The following is a 17,646-nucleotide window of genomic DNA, read 5'->3' as shown; positions in this document are numbered from 1 at the left end:
GTCAAATATAAATATCTAATATAGTGGAAATACACTCGAAACACCAAAAATAAATAAAATAATTATTGATTTTTGATCCAAAATTTAAACCAAACCAATTTATACGTTAAGTTTAGGTATTCTCACATATGTTATTCAGATTTGAGAAATTGCCAAAAATACCATTTTCAAGGTACCACTTTTCAAAAATACACTAATCAACTTTACCCTTAAAATTTAACTAAGCAAAATACTATTGTGCCCCTAGTTTAATTAACGAACAATGGAGGATGAATCTCTAATTGCTGCTGAAATCATAGATCCGCAGACTCCAGATCCATCTGCTCTCGAAGACACTGACATCGCCGAGAACAAGAAGAAGCTTTCCTCCTACACAGTCGTCTGCGTCTCGATCTTAATCGCATACCTAATCAACTACTTCCTCGGCAAACGCGCCAACGAGACCCTCGCTCTCTCCTGGGCCTCCAAGTTCGCTCTCAAGGACGTAATCTTCGAGAAGAACTTCAGCTTGCTCGGCGTCGGCGAAGGAGAAGACTCTCCCTTGCTGCTCAAAGAAGCGACGAACGTGTTCAAGTTCTACGCGAGCGGGCGCAGGTACTGCCACGGGCTTCTGGCGACGTTGGAGTTGAAGAGCAGGCACAATCTAATCTCCAGGCTGTTTAATTGCGCCGTGCCTTGTAAAGATGAGATTAGTTTCGAGGTTTATATGAATGATGAAGGTATGGATCATGTGGTGTTTGCGTTGGCGAGGAAGAAGGCGGCAAAAGGGATGTTAAAGGAGATGAGGGATCTGCAGAGGTTTGGTGCGATGGTGGGTGCTCCTGGCGGGAGGAAGTGGGTGGCCGAGGAGTTGGCTGTGGTTTCTGAGTCTAAGGAGGTGGCTGGGGATATGATCACTGATGTTGTTCTTGATCAGGTCTGATGCTCTGAACCTCCTTCTTCGATGATTGACAATGATGTTAGTTAAGTTTAGCTTAGTGTCTTCTTGGACTTCAGCAGTAACCATTTTATGGATGAGCATACAAGCTCATACTTAAGATATTCTTTCTTAAGCTAAAGGAACGTACTTGATCAGATTATAGATAATTTATATATTAGTTATAATGGTTTATAAATTATTTGTAAGGAATTATATATAATTTATAAAGGTTTATAAATAATTTCTAAAGATTATAGATCATTTGTAATGGTTTCTAAATTATTTATAATGGTTTATATATATCCTGGTATGGATGATCTTGCAGCAGCCTGCAAGGCAATGGAAGGTGTAGAAGTAATTAATGGCTTTGGGTGCAATATGTCTTGCTCTTCCTACAAGGTAAACAACAAATCTATTCTTAAACCAAACCGGTATGAGGTTTCATGTTTTGATAATCTTGAACTAGAAGAACAAGTATACACACACACACACACATATATATATATATATTGCTTCATCTCGCTCTTATGTATTCATAACATCTCTTGTAGATTTTGTATGGAGGATTTCTTCCACAGGAAGAAGAAGAAGAGCGAGAACTGGTTATTGTCTAGCTCTCAAGGTGTTTCTTGTTCTTGCAAGTATGACAAGCATGCTACTTTACAGTTTTCATTCATTATCCTATCATTTTAAGGCTGAATGCATCAGTTTCTTGTACTATGCTTCTAGTATCAACTCTGTTTTGAGTTTGATTGGGTTCTGAGTTGGATTTTTGGGATGAACAGGTCGATGGTATGGATGCATTTACTGTCAAACAAGCTTGCAAATTTGCTAGGGAATATGCCTTAAAGAATGGACCGATAGTAAGGAATGATGAACCAGAGAAACTTAAAGAGGATCATTGTTTGCGTACAGAGCAGGGTGATTGTAATCAGAAAGAAACCACTTCCCTTTGCCGCAACAATCAAGCATGTAATGATGATACTTTTGTGTCCCCCTCTGGGAATTGTAGAGGTGGTTCAAATCTCATCCCACTTGCTACAGAGGCTCAAGCTGCTGCTCCTGGTTTGTTGATAAAGTGGCAAACATGAGATCCTTTAGCAGCAACTCTATGATGGGTTTGTTCTCTATGTGTTTGTTGATCATGTTTTTCTACAATTTTTGGGATTAGTTTCATCATGTGCAACTTTTAATGTGTAGTTAACTGTTTTATTTTTGTGAGACTCATGTGATGATTTGAACAAAATATATACATACTAAGATCCAGAGGCAAAAAATCAAATTCTTGCTCTTGCCTTTTCTAGTTTCTTTTTACTTCTCTTAGCAGTAGAGGGATTGTTTCAGCTGAACAATCAAGTTTATTAGATCAATGATAAGAGACATGACATCTAAAAGTTGTTCATTTTTTTTCTACACAGTAACAAAAACCTAATACAGAAAACAATCTAGACTGGTAAATAACTTTATAAACATTTATAACACCTTAAGATGACTTTATAAATTCTTATAAATTATATTACACTTATAAATGCTTTATAAACCCTTATAAATATTTTTAAGTATTTATATACATTTATAAATCTTCATAAATGATTTATAAACTCTTACTATTACACCCTTCTAGTTTTTTATAAACTCTTAAAATGATTATATAAACTCTAACAAATTGATTTATAAACTCTTATAAAATTGATTTATAAACCCTCATAAATTGGTGTATAAACTTTATAACTTGTTTTATATGCTTTATTAATGGTTTATATATTTTTACAAATAATTTTACATACCTTTATAAAGCTTTGTAAAGAAATGATGATACATGACATATTTTGAGGCACATGCGGACAGCAAGTAAGGCTCTACCATTTCAGAAATTTTACATACCCTTATAAATTATTTTAGAGTGCGTTACTATCTAAGACACTTTTTTCTTTTTGTTTACATCATTAGACACATTCGGTTGGTGGGGCACTTTCAGTGAGCTCCAGACGCTTTTTAGACCAAAATGCCCTTTTACTCAGCAAAAAGAAACAACGAGTTTGGTTTTGAGTTTGGTTTTGATTCGTTGTATTTAGTTTAGTTAACATTTACTCTAGTTAGTTTTTTTGGATAGTTGAGTTTAATTCGGAGCCACTAGATGACATCCAAAACAACAAAATCAAACCATTGAAATATATTAAAACTAAATATTTTTTTGTTAAAAAAAGGTTTTGTATCCCCCACCATATTTTAATGGTCATTATTACAAATTACAATGTATAAAATATATATTAGTATGTAAAATAAATTGTAATTTTTTTCATCTACATTTTGATATCCATAATGTATATACTTTTGGTAAAATTTATAATGTTTACATTTTGAGATCTATGTGGACAAGGTTTTGTGGACACTATTTTGTGGATACACATATTTCTATATATCACATGAAATTTTGTGGACATGGACACCATTTTTATCTTCTACATTTTAAAATCTATTTTAGTATATTTTAACAACTTGAATATGAGAAAACACATGAACACAAAAAAAAAATTGTGAAGTAAACGTTTGTGGACAAATGAAATATATGAACATATATAGTTGTGGATTGAGTAAAAATGTGGACATAGACACAATATCAACAAAAAAACATATCAACACACACCAAAAAAATTGTAGATTAATTATTTGTGGACATATATGTTGTGAATAAACTTTCCTTAAACCCTGAAGTCTCATCAAGACCTCAACTTTACTAGGATCCTCCCAAGTACTAGCCATTCTCTGGTTAAACCCAATATGAAATCACCTAAACTCTGACTTAGCAATAATCAATCTATATATACATGTAGAGTAAGCGTAGACACATGTGGACATATAAGCGAGTAGTACATGCTTATAACCCTCCACCAAATTCTTTGTTCCGATCATATCCATATTTTATAAATAAAAGCTTACACTCCATATATGGAGGACTTGTTCAAGTAAAACAGAGTTGCCAAACAGGCTAGAAAAGCTGATGGCTTCAAAATGTAACAAGAATTCAAAACCAAATCCTAAAAATCTCATAGTGGAGTAAACGATGGGTACAAGAAAACACATCATCCTCATACTGAGATAGTGGGAGTGATTGGACCTATGAACTGCGACATAAACCAACTAGCTTTGACTCCATAAAAGAGGTCGCAAAGACCATACCTTTTAGAGAAGATTCAAAGAGAAGAAGCAAATAAAACATCTGGAATTTTCTTACAGTGTTTTGACATCAGTAGCGAGACCAGAAAAGCTGATGAAGACACCATTGTGGGTCTTGAAGATTCTCTAGAGATTGATGTTGATTGTCTGTAGCTGCACACCGATCCTACGATCACCCGCGATGGCAAAGCAGTTCTTCCCAACCATAGCCACAACGGCACTTTCATTGTACTCGAAGATCTAAACGGCACAATATCCATCGATTAGTCACCATCATAGAGAATCAAACATAAGACTCAACTTACCGGAGCATCGGAAACGAAGGTCTCTTCACCGGAGAATCGGAAACAAAGGTCTCTTCACCATAGCATTGGAAACAAAGGTCTCTTCACCGGAGCAGTCATATCAAAGTGAAGACTTTCTCTTATTGCCTCGTTGATGTGACCCGGGGAAATCGTCGAGTGTTGATATCAACTCGGTACATGAGACATGACGGCTCTGCTTCGCTGTAGTGGATTCAGCGCCGGTCGTCGACACGTCTCGATCCAATTCTTCTTCAGATCCGGCCATAGAAACTCGTTAGTAACATCTTCTCCATAAAGAAACGAGATTTGATAGTATTAACAGAAGAAGGCAAGAGTAAACTGCAAAAGTGAAATCAATCAACTTCTGGGAGAGGATGAAAAAGAATCACCTCAATTAGGGTTCAAAGTCCATAGAAGTGATTTTGAATTTTAATTTTGAGATAAGAGATAATGAGTAAACGATTTCTATTTTCTTATATTTTTAATTTTTTGTTTAGTTGGACAATTTGGTTTAGTTTGGAAAAAAAAAAAGCAAATTGTAGTTGGGGGTAGAAGTGACAATAGACACAAAGAAAGTATAGCTCCAGCGAGAAGTGTCTGAATCTGTTAAAAGAAAGTGGAAATGTGTCTTAGAGTGTAATTTTTTCATTATTTTATAAGACTTTCTAAATGGTTATAGACTCTTTTAGTTGATTTATAAACCTATACAAATCTTAAAATATTCCTTATAAATTGAATTTAAGCTATCATAAATTAAAATACTCCTTATAAACCCTTATTAATAGTATACATATCCCTTATAAATTATTTATATACTTTCATAATTTTTTTATAAATATTCATAAATGGTTTATGGATTTTATAACTTGTTTTATATGTCTTTATTAATGATTTATATACTTTTACAAATAATTTTACATACCCTTATGAGTTTTTGTAAAGAGATGATGATACGTGACAGATTTTGAGGCACATGTGGACAGCAAGTAAGGCTACATCGCTTCAGAAATTTTACGTACCCTTATAAATTATTTTATAATCCTTTATAATGGTGTACAAAATTTATAAATGGTTATAAAGTCTTATAAATGATTTAAAGACCTACTAACTGATTTGTTTTATAAATATTTAGAAACGGTTTATAGACTTTGCAAAATTATTTATAAGTCTCTATAAATGGTTTATATACTCTTAAAAATAATTTATAAACATTTATAAATAATTTACAAACTTTATAAATAATTTATAAATGATTTACAAACTTTATAATAAGATATTAGCAAACAGTACCTCAAATTCATTGCCTCGATGTGCTAAATATATTCCAAAACATAACTAGTAAAAGAAACAAAATATCCAACTTTGAGGTGATTCCACAAATTGAAGGATGCAACTCATTACATGCTTGTGGTTATGAATAAGCTGGAATCTAAACATGTGGTCATGTTTTGTTTTTTCACTTTTTTCTCTTTTCTGCATTTATATACAAGTCCTTCTTTTCTTGCTCTATAAACTCTTCTAAATTGATTTATAAACACTTCTTAATTGATTTATAACCCCTTATAAATTATGTTATGAATAAAATTCTTATAATCTTTTGAATAAACCCTTATAAATGGATTTATAAACTCTTATAAGTAGATTTATATTTCATATATATTGGATCAACTCTTATAAATATGTTCTAAACCCATCGACACACACAAAAAAGCTCTTACAAAATATTTATATGTGTTTTATAAACCTTATAGATGGTTGAGACAAGGTTTTATAAGCTCTTACACAAAAAGAGAGACAAGAATGCACGATGTGGTGAAGCTGATAGAGTTATACCAACTCTGCGACCTAAGCACTTGTTCTCAGGAAGAGAGGTAAAGGAAAGACAGATAGGCGTTGATGAAGCCAAACAAGGTATTTAAGCATGTGATGATAACTGTTGCCCTGCATCTTCTGATTGATCCCTCTTCAGAGACTTGCTCGTTAGGTTTTTGTGTATACTCTTTCATGAGATGGTGTGGTGATCAGCTTCAGGAGCTGATGGACAGAAGTCTCTGCTTCTCTGGCAAGTGGAAGAAGCATATTAAAACACTGAACAAAGCTTCTTAAGATCAATATGTCAGTTTTACCTCAAACTGATTATTGCTTTTGCAATGGATGGTTACAGACTTTATAAGAAGATCAACACAGTCAAGTCTTCCTGATAATGTGAAAGTACCTTCCAGAGTTTTCCAAACATCTTACGAAACATAAGTTCTGCCATTTTAAAAGAAAAAGACTAACCGGCACGTATTTGAATCTCCGCCAGGGAGGTTCTTCTGCCTTGCCGTCGTCTCCGTCACAGGCTCATCGCTAGGAGAATTAATCTCGCTTTTACCATCTTCGTTACCACTGTTGCCGCCCTGAGACAACGGTGCCCACTTAAAGAACAACAAATGCGATCCCTCGGAAGCCGAACCACCACCGTTAACAACAGAGGAGGAGGTGTTTTTCTTCTTGGAGGAAGGAGAGACGTGACCCCACTTCTTCTTCCAATTCATCACTGGTCCTGTGAATACCGTCGCCGTTCTCGTAACGATTCGAGGACCTCACTTCCGCCGTTGTCCAATCTCATTCTCGTTGTCATTGCTCGATTGCGTCTTCGTCGTCGTCGCATCACCGTCGTCATCACTCAATCTCGTCGCGTCGTCGTCTCATCGGAAGCAACGATGAATCCATGAATCTAGACGAAGGCTTGATTAGATCTCGACGGAGGAGAATACCAACAGAGAATATGAGATCGATTGTTGAAGGTGAAAAGTGAGGATAGTTAAGTCTTTTTACACATTAAAATGTGGTATTTTTGAAAATGTCATTTGATTAGTGGTATAGTTGAATTGTGGTACTAAGAAAAGTGTATTTATGAAATTTCCCCTTCAGATTTATATATAATATATTATTGTATTTATATATTTTACGAAATTCAAAATGTATAATGAATTTTAAAATATAATTTAAATGGATTATCCGAACCCGACCTGAACCCGCAAAGTTCTGAATATAATTCGAACTGAAATTTAGAAATATCTGAATAGGGTTGAAATCTTTGACCCCGAAAACCCAAAATCCAAACAGATCCGAAACGAACCCGAATGGATACCTGAACGCCCAGCCCTGGTCATAATTCGAACTAAAATTTAGAAATATATGAATGGAGCTGAAATCTATGATCCTGGAAACCCGAAACCCAAACAGATCCAAAACGAACTGGAATTGGATACCTGATTGCCCATCCCTAGTCACTATTATGTATCATATATATATATATATATATATATATATATATATATATATATATATATATATATATATATATATATATATCATATAATTAATTGTATTGGTCCATCATATAAATAATCATATAATTAACAGTATTTTATATGTACCATTTTATAAATAATCACATATATTATATTCTTAAAGTTTAATGTGAAATATAAAAATCATAATGTAAGTTGGTATATGAAATTAATCCTTTTGTTGTATTTTTCTTATATATATTGGAAACATTTTTAATAATGGTTATTTGAAAATATTTTAGTAAAAATAAAATTTTGAATATATGCATATTTTAAATCAATTTTTGATATAAATCAACTTTAAATTATTATTTTGATTTGAAATATGTATATGAAATTTAAATTTTATTTTATGATTATTGTAGACAAAACAATTTTTTAAGGTAATTAGATTAGTTCATTTTGTTTATTTTAAAACAGATATAATGGATTTCTAATTTTTATTAATAACATAAGCCATTACTTTTTCCTTCTTGACATACTATTTATCCATGTTTCAAAATTTAATTTTTTGCATTAGTTTTCTATGAATTATTATTAATTTTATGATATATTGTTTTTGAAAATTGAACTCTTGAAATTTTTATTTTGACTAAACTAAATAACGTAATAATACTGTTTTTAAAATTTTTTTTATATAATATATTATTTATATTTATATTTCAATTTTTGTTTTATTTTCATCATAAAAATTGTAAATAAAAAGAATTGTAAATATAGTGACATAATTGTAAATAAAAAGAAATATAAAAAGGTTGTTTAATTTATTGTAAAAACAATGGACAAATGTTTAAATAAAAGAAGTATTAAATATGTTATTATTGTTTCTAAACAATTGTCATTTATTATTAATTTATTAAAAGTACAATGGCTAAATATATAAATAAATAAAAGTACAAATCTCTACTATCCATGTTTCCAAACATATCTCATTTATGAGAAATTGCCACTAATATCATTTTCATGGTACCACTTTTCAATTATACACTAATCAACTATACCACCATATTTTTAATGATTCAAATTACTGTTGTACCCTTAAATAATTAAACCTCTCCTTCTCCCTCACCACATGTTTCTCTCGCCGGAGATATCTTCTCCGATCTGTGACTGTGAGATCAAAAAGTACGCCTCAAATTCAATTTAGAATTCGAATCTGCATCTTGTCACTCTCACGAGAATATCCACAGTGAGAGTGAGGCTCCTCCTTCGAGCATTTGATTTCACATCTTCGAGCAACTTCTTTTTTTCTTAAGAAATCGGAGACTGTGTTAAAGAGAGAGACCGGAGTAGTAATAGTGGGTTCTTTGCCGGAGAAATTGAGAATAGAGATGCGACAAGTGGGAGAGAAGGGAAGAGAAAGCAGCAGCTGCAGCTCAGATTTTCTGATTTCGGAAGCGACCAGACAAGAGGAGGAGCAAAGCCCTAGCAGTACGGAGGATTTCACGCATTCCCCGGTGTCGTCTCGTTGGTCGGTGAAGAATTTCGACGGAGATAAGAGGAAGATTCTCCCCGACTCTTTGGAACCATCGACAGTCTCAGGTTCGTCCACCAAGTGTTCGCTTTTATTCCTCACTGACACTTTCAGAATTAAAGTTCGCAGCTTTGACTAATGCAGAGATTGAGATGTTTTGTATTTTAATGCTGTTTCTTCTTCTTTTTGTTTTGACTAATGCAGAGATTGAGATAATGAAGGAAAGGTTTTCGAAGCTATTACTTGGAGAGGATATGTCTGGTTCTGGCAATGGTGTCTGCACTGCTTTAGCCATCTCTTACGCCATCACTAATTAGCTTAGATTATTTGTTTTCTGTTATTTCTCAGTCTCAAAACGAATCTAATTTAGTGTTTTGTAAATTGAATAGCTTTGCTGGGATATCTTAATAATGGCGAGAAGGCAAGCTGGTTCAATACGGCGTGTAGGAGATGGTGCAAGCTTCCTTTCGCTGGAGCTTCCCACTCCAAGTCTCGTCCTTCTCCTCTTTTTCTATTTACCTTGTTCTTCTGTTATATGCTTCCTTTCTTCCTTATTCCTCTTTATGGATCTTGTTTCAGTTTGTTAATAATCAAATTGTTCTTCATCTTTGTTGATTTCCAGGGGGCTTCCCTACTCATTTAGCACAATCACTACACCAGTGTTCTTCAGCCAACATCTGCAAAAAAGATTCCAATTAAACACATATATATTTTGTGAGCTATCACTTAGAAAAGAGAGGACCGGATACACTGAAGCAGAAAACCATGCTACAAAGAGTTTTGTATCATCAGACCTGATTAATAAAAGGCTCCATTCGTTGCAGAGGCTGATTTCCCTGAAGAAAAAGAGCCAGTTTCAGAGAAAGGGAATCTAGTGGTTCTTGCCAGGAAACATGAAAAGAGCATTGTATGATATGGATCCTTGCGAAACCAAACTCAATGGTTCAAGTTAACAGAAGTATTTGTGTCGAGTGTTTCTTATAATTGCTTTGTAAGAAAAAATCTTCAGTATTTGAAGAAACAGACGGTCCTGTTGACTGCTAACCAAAAATCAAAGCTTCTGTATTAGAGAGTCTACTAATCTGACCAGGAAGAAATAATCCAAAATTATGTACAGTCATAAAAAGAAAATAGATTGAAAATTATTGTAGAATTAGAAGACAAAGTCATCACCTTGCTTGAAAAAAAATGTTCTAGAGTTATGTAAGTCGTGACGAATATATATTAAATATTTATAAAGGTTTATAAATGATTTCTAAATCTTTAAAAATGATTTATAAACATTTATAAATTATTTGTAATCCTTACAAAGTCTTATAGATTGATTTTATAAACTCTTATAAATGAATTATACTTTAATAATTTATTTTGAAAGCCTTATAGACTGATTTTATAAACTCTTATAAAGTCTTATTAATTGTTTTATAAACCATTAAAAATATATAAGGGTTTATAAAATAATTTATTTAGAAAGCCTTATAGACTGATTTTATAAACTCTTATAAAGTATTATTAATTTTTTAAAAACCATTAAAAATATATAAGGGTTTATAAATCATTTATAGAAATATTAAATATTGATAAATGTTTATAAATGATTCCTAAATCTTTAAAAATGACTTATAAACATTTATAAATTATTTGTAATCCTTACAAAGCCTTATAGACTGATTTTATAAACTCTTATAAATGAATTATACTTTAATAATTTATTTAGAAAACCTTATAGACTGATTTTATAAACTCTTATAAAGTCTTATTAATTGTTTTATAAACCATTAAAAATATATAAGGGTTTATAAATCATTTATAGAAATATATATTAAATATTGATAAAGGTTTATAAATGATTTCTAAATCTTTAAAAATGATTTATAAACATTTATAAATTATTTGTAATCCTTACAAAGCCTTATAGACTGATTTTACAAACTCTTATAAATGAATTATACTTTAATAATTTATTTAGAAAGCCTTATAGACTGATTTTATAAACTATTATAAAGTCTTATTAATTGTTTTGTAAACCATTATAAATATACAAGGGTTTATAAATCATTTATAGAAATATATATTTAATATTGATAAAGGTTTATAAATGATTTCTAAATCTTTAAAATGATTTATAAACATTTATAAATTATTTGTAATCCTTACAAAGCCTTATAGACTGATTTTATAAACACTTATAAATGAATTATACTTTAATAATTTATTTAGAAAACCTTATAGACTGATTTTATAAACTATTATAAAGTCTTATTAATTGTTTTGTAAACCATTATAAATATATAAGGGTTTATAAATCATTTATAGAAATATATATTAAATATTGATAAAGGTTTATAAATGATTTCTAAATCTTTAAAATGATTTATAAACATTTATAAATTTTTTGTAATCCTTACAAAGCCTTATAGACTGATTTTATAAACTCTTATAAATGAATTATACTTTAATAATTGATTTAGAAAGCCTTATAGACTGATTTTATAAACTATTATGAAGTCTTATTAATTGTTTTGTAAACCATTATAAATAATCTTTTATTTCTTATAAATAATTTACAAACATTTATAATATAGACACTTATAATAGCTTTATGAATATTTACTTCTAAAGTTTTGTAAAGATTTATAAACTCTTATAAAAGATTTATAACCTCTTGAAAAAGATTTATTAATTTTTATTAATTGTGCTACGAAGAATATTAAACTCTTATAACACGAATCAAGAGGCTGTGATAATAGACACAAGAAATGGTGCAGCAGTAGTTTGATTACAGAAAACCTAACAAATTCTAGTTGTGGGAGTGCACTGATCAATGCTCTTCATACAAAAACTAAACCCAGAAGCACAACAGAGTTTGGAAACAAACTAACAAAGTCATTTCAACGCTGTGTTGTGGAAGTCTTGAAACGACTTCGTCAAGTTTTGAATTGAGATAAGAAGCTCCTGAGAAAATTCAATTTGGAAACTGCTTAAAATTATTATGTAATCAGCGTAAAGTAAGGTACTAGAGAAACTGCTTAATCACCTTGAAACCTGCTTCGAACAATTTGTCCTCTAACGAGCCGCTGAAGCTCTGTGGCTGCATGCTTGTAGCCATGAAACGACATAATGCAGTCAAATTCTCGGATAGCACTTTGAATGCAAATTGTTGTTTCTCTCTGAAGATAAAACTTCCTTCTCGCCAGCCAACCACGGCAATATCTCTGCAGTTAGTTGCAGAAAGTTAATAAAAGCAGGGGTAGAGTATACATGGCAGCAGCAAGTCAGAGACGTAGTTTTTAGCTTTATGTTCTATTATAGGATTTTAGATAATTTTCAAGCGAAAAAAGGTAAATGATACAGGAAGAAGAAATATCAAAGAGAATAAAAGAAGTGACAACTTGGGACACGCAGAGGTAACACAGAGCACGTAACTTAACCAAGAAATCAACTGAGAACTGAATAATGGATATTATATTTGCAAAACAGAGAAGACCTGACAATACTTACTTGAATAAGTACGGAAGACAACTTGTAATTGCAATACATTCTACATCTGATCCATCCACGAACATAAGATTTGGTGGTGGAAGAGATAACTTTGTCCTTTTAACTGGTGATGAGATCAATACAGATATCCAGAGAATAACAAACAGAGCTAATAACAAAAAACACAAGAGGCATATATACATAGCTCTGCTGTCTCATCTCGCTGTTCTCCACCACACGAGGAGGAACCGGCGACAAACCGGGATTCCGCACTTCGTTGACTCTTCGATATGATGAATCACGGATTTCACCGTCTCTGTCTCGAGTTCTACGACCATCTCTGGTTTCTCCATCGTCAGATCTCCCACGACGTGATACAATCACAGGAACACCGACGCCATTTTAGGATGAGAGATGTGAAGATTTTTTCGCTATTGAAATTATATGAGGGAGTGAAGAAAGACGAGGAGGATGTGAAACCACTGGATAGATCGAAGACGACGAAATCTCGACGGTTGGAAGTTTGACAGAGACGATGAAAAAAAATGAATGATGGATTGAAGATAATGTAAGGTTAATTTTGTCTTTTACACATTAATGAAATGTGTATTTGTGAAAATGTCCTTCTATTGGTGGTATTGTTGAATTGTGATACTACACAAAGTGTAGTTATGAAATTTCCCCCTCATTTATTCTATTATATTTGTTTCCAAACAATCCAATTGTGTATTTCAACTTTAATAATAGATATTTATTTCTACGACTTTTATCTTTTTAATACCTATAGATTCAAAGTTATAATCTTTTTAAGTCTCTTCACCATGCGTGTATGGCGCATGTTATCACCTAGTAGTACGATTATATTATTATAGGATGAAAGTTTATGTTAATTTTACACACAATGTTGTATTTAGTTCGTTATTCAAATATATTTTACGTAATTGAGTTTATATACTATTGTAAGAATATCTATCATAAAAGAATATATACCATTCAAAATAACTTCCCAAACATTATATAAACTAAATTATTATTATTTATTTCCTAACCGGTTCTCTATTTATCCAATATGTATACTATTAAAGCATGATCCTATTTTAAAAATTTAGGATTCTATCCCTGCATTTCAATATATTTACAAGTCTTTCCCTTTGACATTTAATTTAAATATTAAATATGATTTATTTAAACTAAAAATATAATATTCTCTATTGCTACGGTAATTAGTACTTTCCATATTTGTGAAGAATAATAATTTTTTATTTTTATGCAGAATATACTTTCCATTTAAATTGAATATCATTTTTCATCTGTAATATTATTTATAAATCGGATATAAATATATACATGCAAACTAAAAAATATTATTATTATTTCATTTTTACATAATAATGATATGCCAATTTTGAGTGTTCGATTTTTAAAAACTTATCTTAAAGTTAAGTTTTAGATCTATAAATAAATAAAAATACAAACTTATCATAGCTTATTAATAACCAAAAAAAAAGAAAATAATTTTTTCATATCAATAATAAAGTTTTCCATTACCATTGTTTCATTTTCTTCAAATGACATAATACAAATCTCATTAAAGTCTAAATAATTATTATTTTCAGTTTTATATAATATTAAAAAGTATGAATTATTTAATAAATATTTCAAAGATATTATTTTTTTTATTTTTAGCGGATCATCTCATATTGGATTTTAGGTTAAAATAGGATTTTTAGATTTTTACAAAGTTTTTTAAGATTATAATTAAAATTCTTTTATTAAATTGAACTGAATTATACACATATCACTGGATTTATTGGTTCAATCATAGGTCTGAGTTGGATATGAAAACATCGTTTGAAAATCATGTATTATAATAGAATAATTGTTTTGAAACACAAATAGAAAACTTTAAAATTAGTTATTTTCTAATCAAAAGAATAAATTTGATTAAATTTTATTAAAATAAAAATATATCTGCGCTTTTAAAGCGTATGTCAAAATCTAGTATACCACTAATTTTGAAGATTTCAATCTAATGCATTTTGAATTTCAAATTCAACACAGGGTATCTGAACGTAGATTTCCATAATATAACAATGGTATCCCCACGTACGGGTCATAGCTAACATTATAGCAATATAAATTGTAACAAATATTTGATATTAATAAAAAATATGTAATAGGGTTTATTTGCCATATAAAAAAAAGAGGTAATTAGATTTTTAATGAGAAGTTGGAGAGAGAAAGGAATAGAAATAAGGAGAGAGAGAATATTTTTGGTTAGATAGTGGGTTTTTTTATAGTTATAGGATGCAATTTCTCTATTTAATATCAGTAATAAAATAAAATAAAATAATAATGAATTGTAACAATAAATTTTAGTTTTTCCTATCACCATTTTCGTCATTTTCTATCAATGATATAATAAAAAAAATTAAAAATTTTAAGAATCCCAGATCAAAAAGCTAAATCAAATTTATGTACTATTAAAATAAAATTTGGATCATTTTTAGAAAATATCATCAAATTTTTATGGGTTTCTATCGAATCAACCAGGTTCACAAATTAACATTGTATTTTTGGAATTTTACCGAGTTTATATGTTTTTTAACATTGGAGTTTAATTAAATCCAAACCAGACTACATACAAACAAATAATTTATCGTAAAAACTGCAGGTCTAGACCTGATAAGAAAGCATTGTTAAAACTATAAAAATTCCTATAAATATATTATTAAATTACCCAAAAATTGATAATTGGTAATTCTTGTGCTTCACTGACTCAATAAATATAACTCTTTTAAAATGCATACAAATATAAAAATGGCATTATAACATAAAAGTATATATATATAAAATTTTAAATAAACTAATTAATCAATTGGATAATTTTAAACAAAATATCATTTGCCTCTTCGACATTACACATCTTTGTAACTTAATATTGTAAATAATATAAAAACACTAATTCATATCAAATATTTTTATTTAATAAAATATCCTTATTTTTTAAGCGCGGATCAAAAGCTAATACAATTTTAGTTGTCTTCAATGTTTCATTATGTAAATACTTATATTACTATTAATAAATACAGTTATATATTTTTGAAATAAATATCTCCAGTCTATAAAAAAATCAAATAGTAATAACATTATGTGTCATAAAAATATTGAGTAAAGTTATGCATGTTAACTAAAGATGTTAGAATGATTTACTATTAATGATAAACCAACATATATAAATAAAATATAATAAATTATTAGGAAAAGTGGAACAAGAAGGAACACTCTAGTTATCTTGTAATATTATTGTTTATAGTTGATCATAGATTTTGTTAATGAATTTCAACACTAGTAATTCAGTTAATTTTTAATATATTTTTTATATAACCACCTTTTAAAAATCAACTAGATTAGGATTATTTATCATATATACTCACAATTTATTTATCATATATATTCATAATTTAAACTTATATGAAAACTATATAATTTGATGCAAAATATTTTGGAAGTAAGAATAATGTTCTTTTTTCTGGCTTTATTCGAATTATTGTGATGTTTAAGATTTTATAAAAATTTTGGATTCTAAGAACATCTTCAATGGTATTTTTTTACATGAGTTTCTATGTAGAAAACTGAATAAGATATTTTTTTTGAAAAGATAAAAAGAATAAGATATTACACAGTAAAAGAGATAAAAGATAAAAACAATTGAAAGGAACACTTATTGACATTTACATGTTTAACAAATAACAACAACAAAAAAAAAGACAAAGCCCCTGTAAAGTTTTTAAAAAAACAAACCCGACAATCATACAAAGTAAAATATACATTCAGAAAATAAAATTCTTAATTTTGTTAAATGAAAAAAAGGTAGGTTGTTGACCAGATAAGTGTACAGATTTCTTTTGGCAATTTTTGAAAAATTCAGTGTTTTTTTTTTACCGATTTCCCGATTACAAAATATAAAATATTGAGGATGAATGAAAACAACGAACATGTAGAATTGTACAACACATCACGTGAGTACCTTGAGCAAATCAAGTGCACAAGCTTCCCACCATGATTCACGCAGGCCCAACCAGCCTTAATTATCATCATCACTCCACGTCTTATCGATTTAAGTTTATTATTAGCAACAAACAAATTGTTTTTGAAAAATAAATTCGATGAAAAAAAATATTAATAATCTAATAAGATTACTTTTTAAGTGGGATGAAACATTTGATCAAAGAAAAAAGTGGGATGAAACTTTAAATCTACTTATTTAATTTTGTTTCGATTAATTTTTCTGTCACCGGATAAAATAGCCATTCCCGTGAAAATTCAATTATTTAATGCACTTCAGAGTCCACAAAGGCCGTGTCAGAAGAAGCACAACCCCAGATTCGTGACGTGTCCGCCTCTTATATTTAGATAAACATAATTTATAGTATTATTTTATTTTGAAAGCAACATATATTATACGTCAATCAGTAATCTATAATATAAGAGCATGTCAATTGGGGTTTTTTATAGGGTTTATGGGTTCGGATTCATAGGGCCGGGCAGAGAAAAATAAATCAAAAATAGGCTAATTTCGGTGACCCGAGTCTTACGCATGATCCGTTCTTAGCCGGGTTCAAAACACGTGTTGGTAACCCATTGGCCCTGCATTTTCGAGTTTATGCGAAGCATTGACCGAGACCATTTATTTTTCTTTTCTTCTTCGATACCTAGGGTTTGTTTCTCTGAAAGGCGATTGAGAGGCGATTCTGGTGCGACGGCGATTTCCGAAGCTTTTGACCATCAAATCGACGACGAATGGTCTCCTCCACGAGCTCAGGTCAGTATCGAGTAGATTCTCCACAATTTTGAAGTGTTTTGGGTCTCGGGGATTCTCAATCGATTTAGGGTTTTCATATTAGGGTTCAAAATCGAATTGGGGCTTTCGATTAAGCGTCATGCGGGGTT

The 17,646-nt window shown here is 30.4% G+C and overlaps 2 protein-coding genes across 5 annotated transcripts; one reads left to right on the top strand and one right to left on the bottom strand.

Moving 5' to 3' along the window:
* Positions 1 to 262: 262 nt before the first annotated feature.
* Positions 263 to 2,089, top strand: LOC108831193 (uncharacterized protein At5g49945-like). Its single transcript, XM_057007983.1, has 4 exons — positions 263 to 916; positions 1,245 to 1,318; positions 1,471 to 1,560; positions 1,705 to 2,089. Exons 1-2 carry the CDS (start codon positions 263 to 265, stop codon positions 1,269 to 1,271), a joined length of 681 nt encoding a protein of 226 aa, XP_056863963.1. The 3' UTR covers positions 1,272 to 1,318; positions 1,471 to 1,560; positions 1,705 to 2,089.
* Positions 2,090 to 6,109: 4,020 nt separating this feature from the next.
* LOC130510626 (uncharacterized) lies at positions 6,110 to 7,181 on the bottom strand. Of its 4 annotated transcripts, XR_008944317.1 has the most exons (3): positions 6,682 to 7,181; positions 6,528 to 6,598; positions 6,110 to 6,460 (listed from the first exon to the last, which is right to left on the bottom strand). XR_008944317.1 is itself a non-coding variant. In XM_057007096.1 (2 exons), exons 1-2 carry the CDS (start codon positions 6,936 to 6,938, stop codon positions 6,589 to 6,591), a joined length of 267 nt encoding a protein of 88 aa, XP_056863076.1. In that variant the 5' UTR covers positions 6,939 to 7,181; the 3' UTR covers positions 6,110 to 6,588. The 4 variants fall into 4 exon arrangements, 2 of the variants coding, with proteins under 2 accessions (XP_056863076.1, XP_056863075.1); XR_008944316.1 differs by having other exon boundaries at positions 6,528 to 7,181; XM_057007096.1 differs by having other exon boundaries at positions 6,110 to 6,598.
* Between the last annotated feature and the right edge of the window lie 10,465 nt (positions 7,182 to 17,646).

This window comes from Raphanus sativus, chromosome 4 (assembly GCF_000801105.2).
Source record: "Raphanus sativus cultivar WK10039 chromosome 4, ASM80110v3, whole genome shotgun sequence".
NCBI lineage: Eukaryota > Viridiplantae > Streptophyta > Magnoliopsida > Brassicales > Brassicaceae > Raphanus > Raphanus sativus.
This window is presented reverse-complemented; position numbering and strand designations above follow the sequence as displayed.